The sequence below is a fragment of the Tripterygium wilfordii genome, chromosome 9, assembly GCF_013401445.1.
Source record: "Tripterygium wilfordii isolate XIE 37 chromosome 9, ASM1340144v1, whole genome shotgun sequence".
NCBI lineage: Eukaryota > Viridiplantae > Streptophyta > Magnoliopsida > Celastrales > Celastraceae > Tripterygium > Tripterygium wilfordii.
The window spans coordinates 1,120,122-1,143,005 of record NC_052240.1 but is presented as its reverse complement, the minus strand read 5'-3'; the positions used below and the strand labels follow the sequence as shown (position 1 = coordinate 1,143,005).

General features: G+C 37.4%; 3 protein-coding genes, 1 long non-coding RNA gene and 1 other non-coding gene across 6 annotated transcripts; 4 read left to right on the top strand and 1 right to left on the bottom strand.

The window, feature by feature from the left end:
• The first annotated feature begins 3,143 nt into the window (after positions 1–3,143).
• LOC120005088 lies at positions 3,144–4,654 on the top strand. Of its 2 annotated transcripts, XM_038854543.1 has the most exons (2): positions 3,146–3,651; positions 3,763–4,654. In XM_038854543.1, exon 2 carries the CDS (start codon positions 3,820–3,822, stop codon positions 4,492–4,494), a length of 675 nt encoding a protein of 224 aa, XP_038710471.1. In that variant the 5' UTR covers positions 3,146–3,651; positions 3,763–3,819; the 3' UTR covers positions 4,495–4,654. The 2 variants fall into 2 exon arrangements, with proteins under 2 accessions (XP_038710470.1, XP_038710471.1); XM_038854542.1 differs by having other exon boundaries at positions 3,144–4,654.
• Positions 4,655–11,862: 7,208 nt separating this feature from the next.
• LOC120005171 (1-aminocyclopropane-1-carboxylate oxidase-like) lies at positions 11,863–13,449 on the top strand. The gene is made up of 4 exons (XM_038854661.1): positions 11,863–12,051; positions 12,167–12,393; positions 12,488–12,821; positions 12,933–13,449. The coding sequence occupies exons 1-4, from the start codon at positions 11,947–11,949 to the stop codon at positions 13,221–13,223; spliced, it is 957 nt and encodes a 318-aa protein (XP_038710589.1). The 5' UTR covers positions 11,863–11,946; the 3' UTR covers positions 13,224–13,449.
• A 1,306-nt stretch (positions 13,450–14,755) lies between these two features.
• LOC120005680 (protein CLMP1-like) lies at positions 14,756–17,878 on the bottom strand. The gene is made up of 2 exons (XM_038855454.1): positions 17,695–17,878; positions 14,756–17,555 (listed from the first exon to the last, which is right to left on the bottom strand). Exon 2 carries the CDS (start codon positions 17,516–17,518, stop codon positions 15,194–15,196), a length of 2,325 nt encoding a protein of 774 aa, XP_038711382.1. The 5' UTR covers positions 17,519–17,555; positions 17,695–17,878; the 3' UTR covers positions 14,756–15,193.
• A 517-nt stretch (positions 17,879–18,395) lies between these two features.
• LOC120006767 lies at positions 18,396–18,521 on the top strand. The gene has a single exon (XR_005470104.1). It is a non-coding gene; the product is annotated as a small nucleolar RNA snoR111 (small nucleolar RNA).
• Positions 18,522–21,564: 3,043 nt separating this feature from the next.
• Positions 21,565–22,724, top strand: LOC120006548. Its single transcript, XR_005470032.1, has 2 exons — positions 21,565–22,224; positions 22,408–22,724. It is a non-coding gene; the product is annotated as an uncharacterized LOC120006548 (long non-coding RNA).
• Positions 22,725–22,884: the final 160 nt, after the last annotated feature.

Here is a 22,884-nt window from a genome sequence, read left to right as displayed (position 1 = left end):
TAAATTTTTTTCCTTAATTTTTGGTCATTGTCTTTTCAATGGGTTTTGTTTGTAGGCAAAACGATGAGTCATGGATTTGCATAAACAGCTTATTAAATTCATTAACAATCATGGGTCCCTTGATAAGGGCCTATTTCCTAATGATCCATGTTGTGTGGACCAAACCAACCCTTAAAAATCATCATGATTAAGAATTTTTCTTCCATCTAATTGCCCTACCATGATTTCACTATCAATTAGTAGCTCAATTGGGTGGCTTTAGGATACTCAAAGCAAGGCAATAATTAAAAAAAGATATGCCTATATTTATCAAGTAGATGTGGGAGAAATTTTGGTGCCATAACACCCACCAACTATTAATTATTTAATTTACCCAAAAAAAAATCAAACCTTGTATATTGTGTGACTATTTATATCGAAACTTCCTAATGTTCATCGAGCCACTAATTACAGTGATAAAAATGTTGTGTATCACCCTAACGACCAGGGTTGATATCCCCTCCCGCATTTTAAAGGAAAAAAAACTTCCTAACGTAATATGTGCTAAAAATCGACTACTTTAGACAATATTTAGCAAAAGTCATACTAATAATAAGAATCAATCATTCATAATGTCGTTGTTGCCCTTCATTATTATGTGTTATATATTGTCGTGATTTGTGAAGTTGACTTTATAAATATCGAGGATTAAGGTTCCTAGAATGATAGAAATTAAGTGAATTTAGATCCTTGAGGATTCAAGTGCATTGGTATTTGGTAGCCAACGTATATATATCTAGTTGAATATTGTTGCATTTGCATTTTGCATTGTACATGTTCAACACACTCTTAGTCGAGTCCTATCCTATCATCTATGATCTATCGCTATTTATTTTTTTAAAAAAATTATGACATCCGAATATTTTGATTTTATATTTGATGATCTAAAATTGTCAAGCTTTTTTCATTTCAATTTCATTTTGTTTTTCGAACAAAAAGAAAATGTTGGATTTGTCATACGAATACTACACATATACTATTTTTCATATGGACCAAATGGTACACTAGTTGTAAGACTAGCGTTAAGTTCACTGATCCTACCCCCAATCCATCTGATCCGCATCTTCAATAACTGTCAGTATTACAAGACAGTGGGATCATCTGTGATGCATTCTTAAGCAATGCCCTTTTGCGTCCACAGCCCAAATGCTATAATTAGATCATAGCACTAAAGCCTTGGGCTTCACAATTTTGTCTTTCAAAAATATTAGTGATCCCTGTAAATAGAATCTCAATCATTCCAGTAGTAGATTTTGTTCATTGATTGATATAAGTGTAGGAGCCCACAAAGTCTTATGATTGAACCAGAGAGTGACACATCCACTACTGAGATGATTGAGATTCCATTTATTAGGATCCCTGAAATCCCTTTCACTTCTGTTTTCTTTCTCCTCATATCATCAAATTAACACTCCACTTGAATGGCTTCTAATCTAGTTGGTTTGTCGGTCAAATGTCATGTTCAAAAACAGGGTTATTTGGCTTGCACTCCCTCCAGGTTTGCATTTATTATTGTAGTAGTATGTGTCACTTTGCAACCTTCTGTTTTAGGATGTTAAGATGTGATGCTTACCTACTGTTTTAATGTGGGCTTTAAATTGATGCAGCTTCTCTTCTTCTCTTCTTCTTCTTTTTCCTCCTCTTTGGATTGGCATTCCTGATAAGATTTGGAGACCCCAACTCGTGCAAATCCTACTAACAGTCATTCCCATATCACCACAACTCATACTTCGATTTCCATAAAAAGATCAATTCAATGTAAAAGTCAACATCATCGTACTTCGATAGCCATAATTGGACCCAACCCAAAAGAGGGTTTGAGTAAAAGGACTATCTAAAGTAGCCCTAGGCCTAGGCTTGGGCTCCCAGCGCCAGTAGTAGGGTGTGGTTAACAGCCGCAGATGTTGAACCATTAGATGATGTGTGTATGAACTGTGAACAGTCCGGAAATGTTATGTTTTTTTGTTGTTTTTTTACTAAATATCTCTCATGCCTTGGTTGTGTATATTCCACGATTTCGGCGTTATTTCTTTGTATGACTGTGGAAGGCTCATGGGAAATTCTATTCACATGAGTTTTAGCTGGTTTAAATTGTCACTAGTGTGGAACACATTGTGTTAGCCACCCGAGTTAGAGGTGATGTAGCTGTCCGATGTACATGCTGGCCGGGGAATTCTCGGGTTACCAAAAAATGTGTATATCAGACAATAATTGTAGTGTTTTGGGGTTGCAATAAGACTACTGTTGGATAAGGCCTGGAGCCCAGCAGCTCCAATGTGATGATAATAGGCCTCATTTTCTACCCAAAAGGCCAAAAGAGTAAGATCTAAGCCCGGGAAGCATCTTCATGGGCCATCTAGCTTAACTCTATTAGGTTTGTAAGCCCAATAAGAACATAAGAAGGTGTTTGCATTGTAAACTCAATAATACGTCGCCGTTTGGCGGGTGGTAGGGGTAGGTGAAATGGTGAACCGGGACGACACGTATTTGTGGAGTGCACGTAGAAGGCGGCCTTACAGAGTCAAAGACCAACAATCATTGATAGCAGAACACAAAACCCAACGTGGAAATTTGGCTATGCAGATGAGAATCTTGAACCAGACAGAAAGAAAGTGTCAACACCATTGATGGTCTGATGATGGGTCATTTGATTATTTATTTATTTAGTTATACTTTAATTCAATAATTCAGTTGAACTGCACCACTCGGCACTCGCTAATCACGTTGTTGATCAAGATCCAATCTTTATGTTACTGTTAGCCAACCTTTTAGAGATTAATTAGGTGTACATTTTTGCAACCATATATAATAATCATGGATTTATTAGAACTAGATGAGATCAAGTGCTCAAGCAAGAGATTAATTCAATAATTATAGATGATAATAAAAATATAAATATGTGCCGTAATCATGGTTGTTGGGTTTCATACAAGTCATCTTTTAAAACTCGATTCGAAATAAAGTAAACTTTAGATGCTTCTCATGCAAATTAAAAAGAAAAGATTACAAAAGAAGATATACTAAATTATCAAATTAATTAATAAAATTTTATTTTTTTGTTTAAAAAAGGAAAAGAATGGCAACTACCTTTGTGCGTTTTAGTTTTTGTCCAATACTGGAAGAAACGGATTTCCCACCAAAACGACCGATTGTAATTGCCACTTGGCAACTCCTCGGTTCTCTCACCGGCTTCAATGGCTTTTTGAGCCTTGACTTCATTTTCTTGGCCTGCCAAGCAACCCACCAGGCCACCATAATACCATATACAACCTAAAAAGTCGAGAAATTGTGTTAAAACTCATGTAGTGAGACAGAGAGCTCCAAGTCCAAGACCAGGCTCTCACTTCCTCATCTTCTTCTCCTTCTATTTTGTCTACTTGTTTTGCTTTCTTCAAGTCTCTGAAGTTTCTTCTTTTCAATGACGGAGACATCTATGAAACTTAAATTTCCAGCACAGAATTTATTGCCAATTCGGACGATTTTTTGTTTCATCTATATTTTGTCGGTTTCGCTGCTTCCATGAATTAAAACAAACAGAGCATCGGTGGCAGTAGAATTCCGGATTTCTCCTTCTTCATTTGACTCACGAGACTCCCATGGAGCCTCAACCTTGTAATTCCTCCTCTTGATGATTTAATTGGGTTTTGCTTATCTCTTGTTCTTCTGGGTTCTATTGGGTATTCCGTATTCGTGAAAATGAGTCAACTAGGTGTGATATTGCAGGAATCGAGAAACAGAGAGAGGGAGACAATTACGATTCTCGGATTGCTGAGGGAGCAAATGGACGGACTAGATGGAACGTTGAGGAGGAAAAGGACACTTAAAGAACGTCTAGGAATCGGCATGGGATGTTGTGGCGGTTCCCGGGCTTTTGGACCTACCTCCATGAGTGTCAGAGATGATGACGAAGAAGACGAAGAGCTCCCACAACAACAAAACCAACAACAGCAAATACAGGTGATTAATACGAGCACCGAAAGTGTTCAGGTTCCAGATTGTGTTTCTCCGGCCCAGATCCAGACCAGTTCGGGTATGAACTTAGCGGCGGCTTTAGCAGCAGAGAGGCAATTCAGGGCGTCAAACGAACCGGAAGAACCCTTAATCAGGTCCATTAATGATAGCAATGTGGGCCAGACTGATGACGATCCAACGGTTGGGATTACGAGACCGGGTACTCCGTTAAGGGTGTCCCTGATGCGGTTGTTAGATTTGACGGCGGACCGCGGAGATCAAGGAGAGGTGGTGGCGGTAGGGACAGAAAAAGAGGCTGAGGGAGGTGGGGTCGTGGCGGGCAATGATTCTGTGTGTTGCGTGTGCATGGTGAGAAAGAAAGGCGCAGCGTTTATTCCATGTGGTCACACTTTTTGCAGAGTGTGTACGAGGGAGCTTTGGTTGACCCGAGGCTCTTGTCCCCTCTGCAATCGTTTGATCCTCGAGATTCTCGACATATTCTGATACAGCTAAGATCATGATGCGTGACTGATTTCAACGGTTCTGATGTGCCTAGAGATTTGTGTACGTTGGTGAACTGTAAAGGTGAGGGCACAAGGAGAATTTTTATTTTTTTTTTTTCTTTTTATTTTCAGTTTTCTATAGAAATCCATTTTAATTACGATTTTTGGTTTTATTGTTAATTAAAGAATTATGTTTTTATTTTGAGTGTGGCTTTGTTTTTATCTTCTCTTGGAATGTGGCTCGTTGATTAACGAGGCAAAGTACATGATGTTTAGGTTGGGGCCAAGTTTTGAAAATACGTAATTATAGATAAGGGTTAGAGTTAAGAATTTAGGTGAGTGTAACCAAAATGGGATAGCTCAACTCTGGTCATCGGTTTCGGTCAAAATGGTATGTTTTGTAGGTTTTTTTTTTTATGTATATTGAATCCGAATTTAGGTTAGTTTGATTGTCCAAAATAGGCAAAGTGGGTGGAGCAAAAAAAAAAAAGTTTTAAGAGTGTAATTATTGACCATGCAAACATCACGATTGGCATTAATACGTAAAATCTGACATTCTGTATGAAACATGGAGTGTGTGTAACACCGTAACCGCAGGTAACACATGACCACAGGCATGGGGTGGTGGTACTCGTGGAGGAACCGCAGCCGTCTGATCATGGGCCTGCTCAAGATGATCAAACGGTTGTCCACGAATTCAAGAATCTTGAAGAGGAAGAACATGTTGGCCCAGGAAAAAGGAGGCCCATGGGCCGGGGGCAAAGCAAATCGAGGGGGAGCTTTGGGCTTCGGCCATTAGTGTTTTAACTTGCAAGTGTCAATGGGCCTTTTTATTTCTTTAACTTCTAAGATAATGGGCTTACAAAGTATTGACGGGCTTATATTAATCAAAACAAGTACAGAGGCCTGTCACTAAAACATGGATTTCATTGGGACAAAATTAGGGTTTTATATATAAAAATAGTACAACAAAGAACACATTATTTTGAAGAGTTCATAATGACAAAGGCAGTTCAGTCCATCACAATATCACATGACATTTCTGTATTACTATTTTCGTAGTTTGGAGTTTTGAACTTTGTGACTTTCCTTGCTAAAATAGAACAAACACACAAATAAAAGTAAAACAAACCCATTTGAGCCTTGGTTTGCTCCTATTCATTCATGCACGTGAAAAATAAGAAAGAATATGATTCCAATACGTTTGTTGTGGATGAATAAAAAATCAATGCCTAGTCAACATGACAGGTGACAAAGTGAGGAGGAAAGATCATACATAAAAATTTCATAGCGTAAACCCAAGGACGATTCAGATTCAAACCATACTTGCACAATTGATATTAGATTAATTCTTGAAAAAGAAGCTGACTTAATCGTTGGAGTATTCTCGAATTACGAGGGATCACCCATTCTGGTTCTTGTAGGTATCGAGGTTTGCTATCCACGTCACTCCTTGATATCAGGTGTTGACATTTAAAGTTGTGGGGAAAAGTGGATCGAGATTTGTAATTGATGCTTTCCTGTTACATACAATGTATAGAGCATCTTCGAAGCAAAAAAAGTTACTTTTTAATCAATGAGAAATCACTTAAGTTGAAGTTAGTGGGGATGGTGTTCCATTGCATCAAATTCTTCCTCTTAAAGACTAAAGGAAAAGCCTCTTTTGGGCGTTCTTGGTCTTGGCCCTTGGGGATCGAATCATCACTATATATAAACACTAGTGTCCTAATCCATTACTCTCTTCTCTTTTCTTTTTCTCTTTTTCAGTGATGGTGATGATCACTAAAATCAAGGAATGGTGAAGGTTTTCTTTATTTTGTGCTAATTGCAGTGCAAAGGGTGTACTGTTTGGAGTGGGTATTAAAAAATCACAGAAACCGAATTGATCGATTAATCGATTATTTTTAATTTTTTTTATTAAGGACCGATCGAAATAACCGACCGATTGATATAAAAAAACTGAAGAAAAAAATCCATAACGGACTGTTTAGACCCTAATTTTGGAGTTGCGCGCCTTATGTCTGTCACAATATTGCTTTCTTTTGGAAATAAAAGGTGGGATTTTAAATTATAACACTAACTTGTGTTGTTGTCATTATTGAGCTGCCTTGTCTTCGTTGGTCAATGCAATAACCTAACGACAATGCATTTCATCTTCCAATAAAATGGGATCCAACATGAGATGGGAGAGGAGATTCTTCTTTGGACGTAAATGTGTGTGTGTATATATATATATATATATATATACTCATAAAGTAACACAATTCCCATACAAGAGCATGAATGCCGGATTATAATTATATATTCAATGCCTTCACATGCATTTTCATGCAATATTGATAATCACAATCTAAATAAAGTGAGAGGTCGGATCAATAGATGCTTTCAAGCCCGAACTCCATTCCCAATTAATCTTTCCAAGATCATATGCTAATTAATTGCTTTGTATATTCAACTAAAACCTTTTTAACAAAAAGCATTTATATGATGTGGGGGCCAAGAGATATGATGCTCTTTCTTGATTAAGGTGTATAATTTATATCATTAGCGAATCATAATCACGGAAAGTTAGTTGAAAATATATGGATGTATATAATTAATTGGTCCCCACGAATTTTATGGTGCAAAGTCTACTCCATCAAATCGAATCACAAGAGCCAAAAACATAACAATTTGCAAATTAAAGGCCTAATGATCCGATTCCTTTTGCTATAAATAATTATAGATATAGATTGGTAAGTAAAGTTGAGATATAATCCATCAAATAGAGGACCCCATTTGTTTTTCTAAATCATTCTAGTAGTACATCGAATCTCTATAGTTTAAAACATATATATATGGTCCACAAGCACGATGCCAATGGTAATGCTTGAACAAACATTAATGGGCACGCCTATAGCATGTTATGATTATCTATGATGTTAAAGTTCCATATCACTTTGGTAATTAAAGACCAAACATGGTTCTACATAATAACACTCGAGGTGTTTTTTGAAATGACAAAACCACGCGGGTCTTGGGTTCAGAGCGTGAACAATACTTCAAATAATTTAGGGTCTTTAGGCCCAAGTCTCTCCAACCTCCTTCTTCTACTTTTAACATCTTTCTTCTCACAGTCTCATCCCTCTCAAATTTCTTCAAATTATAACATTTATTTGAACATAAACTTGACCCTAAAGACCTCCATCTGCTGAGCCTTTCAAATGTCTTTATAAATGGATCACCCACAAGGTGAGTGTACGACAAGAACTCTAACCCATGTAATCCACTTATAAATATGGTCCAACATATTAAAGTCTCGCATAAATATGGTCCTCATCCCTCCAATATTTGTGCAAATGATAACATATGATAAAGTACATCTTATCCATATGTGTAAAGGTCTGATAGACTGAACCACAAATTATTCAAAGATAAATTCAATCTCATTTTGTTGAATTTTGATAATTAAGCAAGAAGTGGACATACACTACATGCATGATGCATCATTGCCCGCCGATGATTTAGGGGATTTGACATGGCATCACACATCTGTATCTTCACTATCCAACTGTCAGCCACGTGGCCTCATGTATATCACGTATATATTTCTTCTTCTTCTTCTTCTTTTCCTTTTCACTTTTGAATGCACACGTAAATGGTGGATGTGATTGTGGAGTAAACATAAACATGTGTTAGTTTGAACCAACTGTTAAAATGAGTCTCACATCGGTTGGTAATCCCAACTATATATACGTAGTTTATAAACCTAAGCCCACCCGTTAACAAATAATTAAGCATTTTTCTTTGATTGGTGAGTTGGGTCTTGACCCACTTGTTGAGCTTGGAAGGAACAAACCTGTGAAGATAATCCAATGTATACATGAGAAGTGAAACCTCAAAGCGGATAATATAATTGATTGTATGAGGGGGTGTGGATTTCTGACACCAACCTTGGATTCATAAGTTGTTCAGACAGTACTGTTTAATGTTGTGTGTGTGTGACTATTGACAAACGATATCCGCAAAGTCAAGAATTCAACCTTCAACGCATGTCTTAGACCATAGAAATATTGATCGTAATTTACTCATTTTGTTATATAATTAGTTGGGTTTTTTTTGTATGTTAGTTTGTTTAGTTATAGCTCCCTTAGATCCTCAAAGATCTTCAACAATATTTAAATAACCAGGGGCCTGTAATATATATTTTTCTGCATATTGTATGACTAATAGAATTATAATCTATATAGTATTATATATCAGTAGACGGAAAATGCCATCCAAGCCTATATATATATATATTGTACATACGTACACACATGGCCTGATGGCCATGCTTCAATCGCAAAAAGATAAAATTGATTAACTTTTGTACGTGGCTATATATGAAATGAGATCCACAGAGAGCTGATCATCCATTCTTGCCACATTTGGTTTGTTGTAGAACACAACATGGGCACTAATTAGGTAACCCCAAAATGACTTATCCAGAACAAGAAAAAGGATCCTTTTTTTCCGGGAAACCAAACACCACTCATGCATGAACATTGAACTAGAATAAGAGAAAATACGCACTATTACTCATATTAGATAACATTATATATATATAATACAGCATTGTATTTATGTAACGATATAATCAAGTATCTATTATAATTTTCAATTTTTCATAATGCATAATTATTAGTATATATATACACACACACATATAGACAGAGAGAGAGAGAGAGAGGGAGAGAGTTCTTCTTCTCTGGTGAGGACGTCTTTATTTTCAAACATGGTAAATCTTATCAAGATAGGCCACAAATGAAGGTGCATATATCTTAATTACATGTATAACTGCATAACACAGCCTGTTCACGACCCAATTATAGGTGGTCTAGCTTTTATAGGAACTTTTCTTGGTAGCCAAACACCAAACAGAAAATGAGAAAATTAGCAACATATATGCATGTGCATGCACTAGCATTACTTTGCATTTATGGAACTTTTTTCAGTGAAGAAAAATGAACTGGTTAAGTATATAAAATCCCAAATTAATAATGCAGTTCAAAATTACTCACAGACCACATAATTAAACCTCAAATTTTTTTTCCTCGGTTAGTTAATTTATTTCTAAAATTTGGAAAAATTCATTAAATTTGGTGTGCCTAACTACTATTGCTGACAGTTGGAGTTTCTGACTTTCTTCTACTACTGAATTAGACAATTTATTGGCTAGTTAATTTCACCCTTTTTAATTTATTTGGAACAGGTCAATCTTCAAAGAGACGACCAATATTTTTCTTCGAAGACCAGCTTCCAATCAAGTCAGTAATTAAAGACACACTGACCAATCTCTATCCATCTCCTTCATGCATTAATTAATATGAAATTAAATTTTGTTGAAAATTCTAGATTTCAATGGAGATTTAATTAATACTGTGACATATAAATAATTAGTGGCATAAAAAAAATTCAAAATCTTTGATTGGGAGTTGGGACCCAACGGTGTGACGTGTGCTGATAATTTGAGTTCGTTTTTTATTTACAAAATTCAATCAAACTTTTACTTTTTACATGAAATTCACTCAACTTTATTTCATTTTGTTTTGCATTTCTAGTTATGATGATTTCTACCTATTGTTGGCATGCTTTGCCGTCAATGAACTATATGGGTTGTTCTTGCCATGATTAAAGAACTAAAAAGGGCAACACATATTATTGATCCAAAGATAGGACACAATTAAAGAAATAAAAAAAGTACATTTGCCATAATTCCAAGGATGCACTTAGTTGATTAACATCTTTTCACACCTTGAATTTAATTCCATTTTTCCCTGGATCTCTTGATTGGGATTTCATGGGAGTAAAGTAATAGTAATTAAGTAGTCATATGCGTTTTGGGTTCTCCCTAATTAAATAGAGTGATATGGGAGCTCCATAATTTGTTTAGATAATAGAATCCACAATTTTAATCCAACACTTTTGTTTTTTATCTGATATTTTCTCCACTATTAATAGATTCTAAGGAATTATAGAGCTTCAATCCATTAAAAAATCATATAACTATTATTAAATAAGCCTACTTTGTTTAGTTTCTTGGTCACGGTTGATACATACATGGTCAATATTACGTAAAGGCGGCTTACATATAATAAATATATTCATAATGACAATATTAAAAGGTTATATTATATCCCATATAACATGAAATTTTTTTTAAAAAAAAACAAAGGCAGGTGAGAGTCAGTTTCCTAGGTACCTTCTTGGTTTGTTTTAATTCATTTATTTTTAGTGTAATCAGACCTAAGCATCATTAAAACAAGATAATTAAGATTAATATTGAACAATTATGTCCACATAAATAAATATATATGGAGAATAATTCGTTTTCATTTAGAAATTCATCATCTTAATTCTTATTACATCGTACTGCTACATAGCTAGCTAGTACTGCGTGCATGGGAAAAGTAGCAGCCGAAGCCACTGTGGTGGATCGAGGACTATGGAGGTTTGGGTCAAGTCTCAAGAAAGCAAGGAAGTGTACCACCCAACAGCAACTGCTGGGTCTTAGGACTGAGCACTTTCAATGGTGTAAATTTAATGACCCAATAAAAATTAATATTGGGTCTTATCTCTATTACATAAAAAATAAGTCAAACACATCTTTCAATATAATTAAATCAGTAATACACGTCTCTCAATATAATCACATAAGCAAAATACAAATTCCTATACATTATTCATTCCCACCCAACATAGAGGCCAACAAAATCTCATGTCTCCATGTTGTTCACAACAAAACTCTATCAAAACACAAAATCCCAATACAGCCACATACGTCTCCCAATATAATCACATCAGCAAAACACATCTTTCAATACAGTCACGTCAACAAAACACAAAATCTCATACATTTTTATCTATCCAACAAAAATAACACCATTGGAAGTGCTAAATAAAGGTAAAGATAAAAATTCTCATGTAAAAATTTGCCGTGACGAACGAGGTCAGGTTCAGACGGAATATACCCACATTTTACCCCATAAACTCACATAATGTAGAGAGATTGTTTTTAAGAATTGAACATATGACTTTTAAGTTATAGATCTTCTAACTTTATCATTGGATTACATGCTCGTCAGTCGCCTCTCCAACACTGATAAAGGTAAAATAAAAATAAAAATAAAAAAATAAACAACTATCGTCACTCATGGTTGTGGGCTTGAGGACAAAAGATGGTAGGGGTCCATCAAGATGTGATCTACATACATGCTCCACGAGTATACTCCGCTCTGCCTTCTCTTTTATTTCAAAAATTTTAATTAACGTTTTCAGATTTATTCCCATTTTGCCACTCGCTCGGTTGCCTATAAATAGCACTCCTTAATTTTCCATTCTCACAAGCAGAGAGTTAGTGGTAAAGACTTGGACTAATTAAGCAAGAGAGATTACATTTTTTTTTTTGCAGTGAGAGAAGCACAGGACAACTATGGAGGCATTCCCAATTGTTGATTTGTCAAAGATCAATGGTGAAGAGAGAGCTGCAACCATGGATTTGATCAAAGATTCCTGTGAGAACTGGGGCTTCTTTGAGGTATATATATATATCTCTGTACACAAATCAAGCTTGTGACTGCTAACTTCTATGTGTGTGTATATATATGTATATATAAAGTTTTGACATTTTTGAGGTTTTTTTTTTGTTGAAGTTGGTGAATCATGGGATTTCTCATGAGTTTATGGACAAGGTGGAGAGGTTGACTAAGGAGCACTACAAGAAGTGCATGGAACAGAGGTTTAAAGAAATGGTGGAAAGCAAAGGACTTGAAGCTGTTCAATCTGAAATCAGTGACTTAGACTGGGAAAGCACATTCTACCTGCGCCACCTACCAGATTCAAACATCAATGAAATCCCTGATCTTGAAGATGATTACAGGCAAATTAATCTATTAAACCCACTGGTTATAAGCTTAGTCAGTGAATGATTAAGATTCAAGAGACTAATTTATCCAACTCCTTTGGTTTTACAGGAATGCTATGAAGGAGTTTGCAAAGCAACTGGAGAAACTAGCAGAGCAACTTCTGGATTTGCTCTGTGAGAATCTTGGGCTTGAGAAGGGTTATCTGAAGAAGGCATTTTATGGGTCTAGAGGCCCAACTTTTGGTACCAAAGTCAGCAATTACCCTCCATGCCCTAAACCAGACCTGATTAAGGGTCTCAGGGCACATACTGATGCTGGTGGCCTTATTCTGCTCTTCCAAGATGACAAGGTTAGTGGTCTCCAGCTACTCAAAGACGGGCAGTGGATTGATGTTCCTCCCATGAAGCACTCCATTGTCATCAACTTAGGTGACCAACTTGAGGTACAGTAGAAATCAAAGTCTTGCCCTTTTGTTGTTCTTTTGATCTCAAATTATATGTAAGAAAATGGGTTTGGTTTGAAAATTGAAATCACTTTGTTTTGAGATGTGTAGGTGATCACTAATGGAAAGTACAAGAGTGTGATGCACAGAGTGATTGCTCAAACAGATGGAACAAGGATGTCCATAGCATCATTTTACAATCCAGGAGGTGATGCAGTAATCTATCCAGCTCCTGCATTGTTGAAGAAAGAAGCAGAGACAAAGGAAATTTACCCAAAATTTGTGTTTGAGGACTACATGAAGCTGTATGCAGGACTCAAGTTCCAGGCCAAGGAGCCAAGATTTGAAGCCATGAAGAGCATCGAATCCACTGCCAAACTGGGTCCTATTGCCACTGTTTGAGTTGACTAAGAATTGGGTTTTGTCTGGTTTATGTTGTTAAGCTGAGTTTTACTTGTGGGTTTTAATATTGTGTTAGTGAGAGTTTACATGTATCTCATAATATCTGCTGGATCTTGTCGTGTACTGTTGTCGTGTTAATTTAACTATTTAAGAGTCCTTTTGTAGAAAAAGTCAGCAAAACTCTCTCCTAATAAGATTATAGTTTGGCTTTACTATGTTCCCAAAAGCACTGCTCTTTTCATGGCCCTTGCTTTCCATTTGCTCGTGCTTAGAGGTTAACTTTTCAATCATAGACAAAAGTGGCTCTGCTAATATGGCAGGGTATAGAGTTTTGGGACAACGGATTGGTTGAGATGATAAATTTGATCTCGGCTACTCTTAGCATAAGTTGAAGGTCATGAATTCAAGTTTATGGATGTTTCCATTAACATAATTTGTGAGATGAATCATTGTTCAACCCAATATATGTGAATGTCAATCTGCGTTATCTTTTCACACCGTATCTCGGCTCAAAATTGATCAGCTTTGGGTTACAGTTGGCTGTAACGTGTCTTTTTTCAACACCTAGTGTTGTTTGCAAGCCAAAATTGGCACTGTCAAGCATGAGTCTCGCAGCAGAATAATCAAACTATTATCATTCAAAAGATAGGGCACAGGAAAACTCGATTTATGAAAAGTATGGTTCTGTGTCTATTTGTACAGTCTTACACGTGAAGAGTTTAGATCCAGAGGAAGAATATTTAAGTTAATAAACAATGGTTGTGTTGATTGTCTTCCTCTTCCGTTTGAAAATGCTTGGAATTTGTCGATGTGTGTACTGGGAATGGAAAAGAACAGCAAAAAGCCCTAAAATAGATGGCAGAGAAATGAGAACACGAAACCTCTGACTGATATCCAGTCACCATTAATGTTTTATCCATCTTGAACCACTCAGATCCATCAATTGAAGGGGAAAACAGTACACTAATTCAAGACATATAATGCTTATAACAGCTGAAATGGGACCATGCAATTCATTATTGTATTGAATAATGAATGAAATTCTCAACCCTACCTTACACATGTTGAGGAGCAGCTGATAAGCTCAGAAAATTTACACACCTTTGTTTCAGAGATCACAAATGCATTTGGGGAGTCTAGTTATGCCAAAACTTACAGTGGATATAAAAAGGAGCTCATGTGAGGAGAAAGAAGAAAAAAGCTAACATGGAAGTGGTCGTATGAAACAAACTAATAAGCAAAAGAGCACCAACCAAGGGAGAATACCAAGGTTTAGCCTTCTTGGTGTGATCCAGGAAAAATAAAGACTTTGCATGACAGCACAATTGGATATAAAAAGTGGTGGTGTCAAAATTACATGGTAAAAATCATATTACTGTAAGATTGGCTAGGGAAAGTACACCGGAAGTTACCAAACTTCTCAATTATTAATCAATTGTGGCAACAAAGGTAACACCACCGGTATGGTAGTCATTAGCTACTCTCTAATTCAATTTCACTCCATCATGCAATATGATACTGCAGAATACATATTGTCTCGATCGTTAACCTCTTTTTCCAAAGTTTATATAGTCACAGCCACGAGTTCAAAGAGAGCATGTTTTATGAAGTGAGAGTACATGTTATATCAGAATTCTGAAATAACAATAAAAAAAGGAAAACAAAATCAGCATGCCTCATAAAGATCGAGGGTGCATTTACAAACCAAACAATTAAGATGGAGAAGAAATACTAAATATCAGATTTGAAGTGGATAAATTTGTTTAAAATTAAATCATCAGTATGCAAACAATGTTCGAAAATAGTAACCTCCAGAGTTACCATGGCATACAAGCAAAATTATTGAGTACCTTGTTGCCACCACGAGTTATCGATTCTAAAGAAAAATTTCTCACCTCCAAAAAAAACTTATTGAGGTGGAATGCAAATGCAATTCATCAAAGCCAACCTGGACTGCAAATCCTCCTCTCTCACACTTTACTCAGTTCATTATTCTCATCTGCTTCACCAAGCACATCAATATTTAGCTCCTGAACTTTTGTCCCTTCCCTTTCTGCTGCATCTCCCTTGGAGCAATGGTTCTTCAAAACCATTGAAATGTCGCCTTCAGAAGCCCCAGCAAGCGTAAATCGCTCAACTGCAGCATCAAGGTTCTTCTCCCAACCACGAAACCCTAATTTGCATTCAACTTGAGATCGCTCAAAGAGCATGTTACCCCAAAAGAGATGAATCTGTGATCTCATCAGAGCTGCTTGTTCTGCTGCTTCCTCGGCAGAAAGTTCAACATGACCAGTGGTTCCCAAAGGCTCACCGTCAGTACCACTTCCTTGCTTCTTTCTCCTTTTCAACAATTCTTCCCTCTTGGCTAAAATTGGATCTTTCAACTCATTAGCTCTCTGTTCCTCCAGCTTCTCCCACATCTCAGTTGCAGCTTTCATTTTCTCCTCTGCACTATCAAAAAGCTGAAGTGTTTCTGTAGAATTCCATCCAGAGAAATCTATTTTCCTAGCAAGTGCAAATGACCAATGAAGCTTTGCCATTTCAAACTGTTGCTGCCCCAGTGCCAACAACCCTTCATAGAAGTCTGGCTTGATCGAGAGTGCTTCCTCATATTTTTCCTTAGCCAAAGAATATTTCCCCTTAACCCACTCATATGCTGTTTGAAGCTGTGCGGCCACTAATTCGTTTCCAGCAGATTCATCCAAAGGTATCCGTTTTCTTGCTGCACACATATGGACATTGCCCCAATTGAAGAAAGCCAAAGCTGCTACCTCCTGGAACTTTGATGCAGCCTTGTCAAAGAGGCCTTGGGCTTCTTCACTTGTTACAGTCTCCTCAAGAGCTTCTGAGCAGAGCTCCATCCCAAGTTCATGCAAATCAACATGAGCATCGGGGTCAATACCAACATGAGACCGGAAGAGCTGAGCAAATTCAAACAACCAATCATCCATCTCCACCTCCTTGCTCTCTGGATCTTCTGAAGCTCCTGCTTTCTCTTTTGGGACTTCTTTCTCTATCTTATCAATTTCAGTCTCAGGAGCCTCAACCAAAGATTCACTAAGTGATGAATGAGAGACACTTTCATCCCCCTTGGTTTCCTCGCTTTCTAGAGGTTTCTCTTCCTCTTCTTCCAATAAAGGTGGCTCCTGTTCTGGACTTACATCAACAATATGCAATCTTAACATCCCAACTGAATCAGCTTTGTCTGTATCAGGTTCTTTTGTAAGGAGCCTGTCAGCAGAAGACTCAGCCAATCGGAGTTCAGCAGTAGAGGTTATCGTCACCAAATCACCATCATTATCTTTATATTTTATCAAAACTGACTTTGACGATGGAAAACGCTGGCTCACTATCTCCCTTAACACTTTAAAAGCACAATTGACAGGCATTTGGGCCAGCCTTATGTCATGATCATAAACAAGCTTCAATGGCCTCCATCGAATTGCCATCTCCAAAGAATGCACACGACCTGCTACCGATGCAGATATAGGGTGGTCTCCCAGGCCATCCTTGCTTGGATTGGCTGCGGCTTTTAAAGAACCATTCGAAGGCTTCAACACTACTTTTGGAAACTGGGATTTGGTCTCAGAACCATTTTCAGTTGCTGCATTTATTTGGGCCTTCTCCGCCTTATTAACAGACGATACAGTCAATCCCCCTAGAGAAGTAGCTGTCTTCCTTGGAACTGGCCGTGCTGGCAAACAAGGCCCAAGCCCAGCAATTGGGGCACCACGAACTGCAGAGGCCCCAAGTGCTGCAGGGGATGGGCGGCTCTGCAGGTCTTGCTGTGCCTCCTGGTGAGGACCCAATGCAGTCTTCAAGCGCCGAGCAATATCCAAAGCATCCTTGTGATTTGGGTCACCTCCCAACAACACTTGAACATCTTGCATTGCCATTTCATACTTCCCCATTGCCTCAAGAGCACGAGCTCTTCTGAGCAGAGCTCGAACAAACCCGGGTTGGACCTGAAGTGCCAGGGTACACTCAGCAATAACAGTATCATACTCTATTGGCTTCATTTGCATCAAGCAAGCAGCCCTATTGCTGTGAAACACAGCACGGTCGGGGTGGCTTTTTGGAGTTAAGCGAAGAGCATTATCATACTGCTCAAGAGCACCAGCATAATCCTTGTTCTGAAACTTCTTGTTCCCTTCCTCTTTGAGCTCATGAGCTCTCTTCAAAGTAATTGAAGAATCGAAATCAACAGTACCATTAGGTTTTGGGCCTGTTGAGATATCACCCAATACTTGATTTGAAGCACCGCCTTTCTTTTTCCTCCCTCCAGACTTCCCCATATGTTAATACTTTCCCTCTCAATCCCTCTCGCTCCCGCTGAATCACACGCAGTCGCAAAATTGTATAGATGCAAAGCTCAAATTGTATCAAAATAAGATCAAAAGTTCCAATCTTTTTGACGTATTCAATTACAAGCTTTAACTAATAAGGAGACGAAGAGAAACAGAGTACTTACAATTGACGAAGCATTACAGTTGAAAATATTATTCAGCTGGTGCAGTTTCTCAATAGCTGGATTCGAAGGAAAAGGGACTAGATGGGAATTTTGAGAGATGTTGAGCTCTGTGCAGGAGACTGATGGCCTGGTGGGGTTTTTGGGAAAGCAGAAGAAACCCTAGACGGTAGTAGCTGCGTTAAGCTTCTCCCACTGTATACTATTTCATCATATTGGGATGACAGGCTTAAGTCGTTGTTAACCGTAGGATGAGTGGACATTTTATCAATATTCGTTGACCTTCAATCTTCACTCCGATATTCATTATATCTTGCGTGGCCCAAGGATCCACTTCAATCTTTGGAAATGGGCCCATGTTCACTCGACAGAAACGGGGCTCAAGCTTGTTTCCACTAGTAGAAACCGAAACAGCTCCAAGCCCAGCCCAGACAATAAGCCCACGTCGGGTTCAAGTTTCTTTTAAAAGGGTGACCAGGGTTGGTTAGGGTTAGGGGAGCGTCACTCCAGGGATGGCAGTAGCCGCTGCTCGCAGTGCAAATTGTTCTCTTCTCTCTGTAAACAGAGAATCCAGTGACGGCAAACCCCAAGTTTTCATTGTTAGCTTTTGGATTTGATTGTCGTTGTAATTATCTGGTTTTCTTTGCTCTTGAATATTTCTTTGCTCTTGAATATTTCTTTTTTTGATGAGAGCCTCTGTTCTGTGTTTTGAACGAGAGATGATTCAGTTGTCTCTTCGTTAAGAAGAACAGTCGAGGTATAGCAAGGCCGAGATATCGTTTCAGTCGTCATTTCTCTGGATTGACGATTCGATTGTTGCTCGTCCACATTTGACCTTTTGTTTTGTGTATATATATATATATATATATATATGTATATATATATATTTTTTTTTCAAACCCAAATCATTTTGGGCTGCCTATTTGTCGAGCTTCATCCGTAAGCGCTCATCGGATTGTGGAGATTGGATCACTTTCACTCATTCTCACGGTAGGTGTGAGTGCAATACATGTTAATTTAATGATTTTTTTTGAACATATGTTAATTCTTTTTAAAATTGGTAACAAATGGTAAATTTTGGAAACGGCTGGGACCCAAATTCCACTTAGTTTCACCCAAGCTTCATCCTGGTCATGGATAGATCACCCAGGTTCGGGTCCATAAGCAGTGACAATTGCCCTATGAAGACTCTCTTTCGTTACGGTTTCAGTGGGTTCCCTTAACCAAGTCACTGCCTATGAGTCACTCTCTTTCGTTACGGTTTGTGGGTTCCCTTAACCAGTCACTGCCTATGAGTCGTCGACTCATTCTTCAATAGGCACGCGGTCAGAGCCCCTGGCTCCTCCCATTGCTTGGGAACTTACGGTGACTATGAGACCCAAATTCATAGGCTCCGGGAACCAATTTTTTACAACAATATATTGTACAAGCAGCCGAGATAATATATTGTCTTCGTGTAATAACAACATTTTTATGGGCAAAAACTGGGACAATAATATGTCCTTTTCAAAATGGCGCATAGATTGATAATTCTAAAAAAAAATTCAACATTTTCCACTTTTGTCCAAGACATTAATTGAAGTGACGATAATATCCTTCAAGTAATACCTTTACAAGTAATTTTCATAACAATTTTAATAGCATATATGTTACTAGTAAAATTATGATCAAACATTACTGTCATTTCATGAATAATATCTACTACTACATATATACTATTGCAATATATGTTACAATATATGTTATTGTTAAAATTGTTTACCAAATGGATCCGTAGTATACAAAATTCACCATCCGTGATCAATTTTTTAAAAAATTAATATATATTCATAAAAATCATTAAATTCAACATATATGAGACCCACACTATTGCGGGAATGAGTGAAAGTGATCAATGGTGGGTCATGTGGAGACGTATATCTAAACCATTTGGGGTGCATTTACTAGAAAGTGAGGTGTCTAATACTCCCCCTCTAAAAAAATCATCAAGCCATTTACACGAACATCAAGACATGTAGTTGCTTTTGCGCCACGATTGATTAACAATTTTTGTTACTCTATCGGAAAATAATCGACTTTTTAGATTTTACAATTAATCATTCAAAATGGGAGTCGATGAAATATTGATCCTCAATAACAGTTTGTCACTCTTTTGATACGCTTTTGAAGTTAATTTGCTCAACAATCAATCGTCTTTACTTCAACAATCAATCGTCTTCACTTCATATATGAGATAACCAATTTGTTGAGTTTAAAGTTAAGTTATGATTATCTTTTCATATTTGAAACATTTGTTTGCTTATCCTTCCTTATTTTCCAAAAAATTATGATTTCAAAATATATTATATTCTAACATGATGAATATCTAGTCAATAACAAATTTTAAAACATGATTTAACATAGTTTTGAGAGAGAATTGTAACTAAGAATTGAAACTCCCGCTCCATACAACATTAAACCTACACATGAGAGATATCTCCCGCTCCATACAATATTAAACCTACACATGAGAGACATTACTAGTTTCAATAGAAATTTAGGTTTGAAGAAAAAAGTATTTAGTCCCCCTATTTTTATAAAACCTCCCAACAACATCAGTTGGATCTATCAAGGAATGAGTATGCTCTCTCCAAACATTCCGAACCAATGGCACCGAATTCTGCTCTCCAAAGTTGAAGTCGGTCATGTTCTCTGCAATGGCATCCAGTTTTTCATGAACTTTTTTGATGTCATTACTCATCTTAAAACGAGCTCCAAACGAGTTGGATCTAGAGAAGATCATGCCTAACTTCTTTATCCCCTTATTACTTCCACCCTTAGCTTTTCGCTTCAACATTTTTGTGGAGTACGAATCCAACAAATCTTCCACATCATATAATACACACACTTCAGTTGTTGAGCCACCTCACTGCTCTGATTACCACGCTCCTCTGCATCTAGTAGTTTAAGCTTGATGGTAGTGATGATTTGCTAAATAGATGCAAGCTCCTCTTTGACACGAAACACATCCCCAATCTTTTGGAGTATGACAGAACCCAAACGCTCTAAGGCTTTTGTGGAAAGATCGAATAATATAGCTTCCGCCATTTTTGATGGTAGAAGGGTGGTGGTTTCTTTGGTTTGAAAGCGTTGTGTGTTGAGTGTTGTAAAGGAATCAACTTGATATTTCAAATGAAGAAACTCACATAAGATGAAGACACGTGGCTACAGAGCTCTTGATATGAGACACGTGGTTCTAGGATATATTAAGATGAAGACACGTGGCTACAGAGCTCTTGATATGAGACACGTGGTTCTAGGATATATTTAATCTCAAGGACAACAAATTGTATTTTAAAAACAAAATAGGTACAATGGTTGACAGTCAAAATAGCCAACAGAACAAGAACACTTATTTGGGGCGAAAGAATTCGATTTTTAGTGAGAAAGAACATGCAAAAGCTAATGCAATTTTTTCAACTTGACCCAGTGGCGGATCCAATGCATGCCTAGAGCCCACCCTCACCTTTTGATAAAAAATTATCAAATATACTAATAAATGTTTCAAATTTCAAAATAAACCCATTTATTTTTAAAAAAATCTGAATAGTTTTTCTAAAAAAATTTATATCAGTAGTTCTTTTGTACATATAGTTGGAGTTTAAGAGATTTGATCTCTTGAACTTGGAAATTAGATCGCAAGATGCTCATATTAATATGTGGATTTTTTAATTATTTTTTTGTTAGAATGTCAATAAATAGTATTAAAAAAATTAGGGGCGCTACCTCCAAACCTCCACTAATCTCTAACCTACTTTCTATAAATTCCTAACACCACCACTAACTAAGCCCACCCTTAAACAATTTTTTAGATCCGCGTCTACAATGCTTCCCTTCTCTTCTTAGTTTATATATCAGCAGTTGAAGATGTAAAATCTCACCTAGACCAGTGGCTACAATGCTTCCCTTCTCTTCTTAGTTTATATATCTCTGCTTGCCGGGGATTGACATTTCTTCCCCAACACTTGAAACATCTTTGCGCTCTCCAGAAATTGAATATTGAGAATATGGAGGAACTTGATCCCTCTTGTGATGAAAACGGTGAAGACTTCCAATGGCATCATCTTACAAGCTTGGGTGAATTGACATTATGTGGGCTTCCAAAAATGATTGCTCTGCCCTCAGCTCTCCAACATGTTACAACTCTTCACTATTTGAACATATCAAGTTGTCCAACTTTAGAGGGTTTACCTATGTGGCTGCCCAATCTCAACTCACTCGGTATGCTTAGACTTGCAGATTGCCCCGAACTGAAATCATTGCCAGATGGGATGACTGATCACACTTCTTTGAAGGTCTTGGAGATCCGTAGATGTGGCCAATTAGGCGACCGATGGAGAGTTATCGAAGGCGCAGATTGGTCCAAGATTGCTATGTTTTCACCATGACAAAAGCCGAGTTTGATATAATTGAAGGATGGATTAGGAGGATCTTCCATTTTGTCTACTTTACCTATTGCAGCTCTGAAATTCCAATTCCCGGTTCCTTCCTTTGGTATGTCTGAAAGCCTTCTTGCAAGTTTATTTGGATGCATGCTAGTTTTTGGATTGTTGCGCGTCCCTTTTGTTTTGTATGTCTGAAAGACTTCTTGCAAGCTCACTTGGATGCATGCTAGATTTTGGATTGTTGCTTGTCCCTTTTGTTCTGTATGTCCGACGATGTTCTTTCTTTTTGTAGGTCTGAAAGAAGCCTTCTTGCAAGTTCTCACTTGGATGCATATGCTATGGCTAGTTTTTAGATGGTTGCTCGTCCCTTTTGTTCTGTATTTCCGAAGGTGTTCCTTCTTTTTGTATGTCTGAAACAATCTCCTTGCAAGTTTACTTGGATACATAGAAATCAAGAAAAAGGCATGCTAGTTTTTGGATTGTTGCTGGTCCCTTTGGTTTTGTATGCCCAGAAGGCGTTGATTGTTGTTTGTCCTTTTAGTTTTTTAATTCAAGATGTAATGGAGTCCAGCCAGGTTTGATTAATGAGAACGCAAGCTATGCTTACCACTAGTCGCATGTTCAGCTCGCCTATGTAAACAGCTCTTACGTACACCTATTAAGTTGGCCTAGTCCAAACTAATGAATCTTCAATCATACAACGAGGACGAGGCATTCTCAAATTTCAGATAAGAGTAAGTTTGAAGTCTTGGCAGTATTTCAAAACATT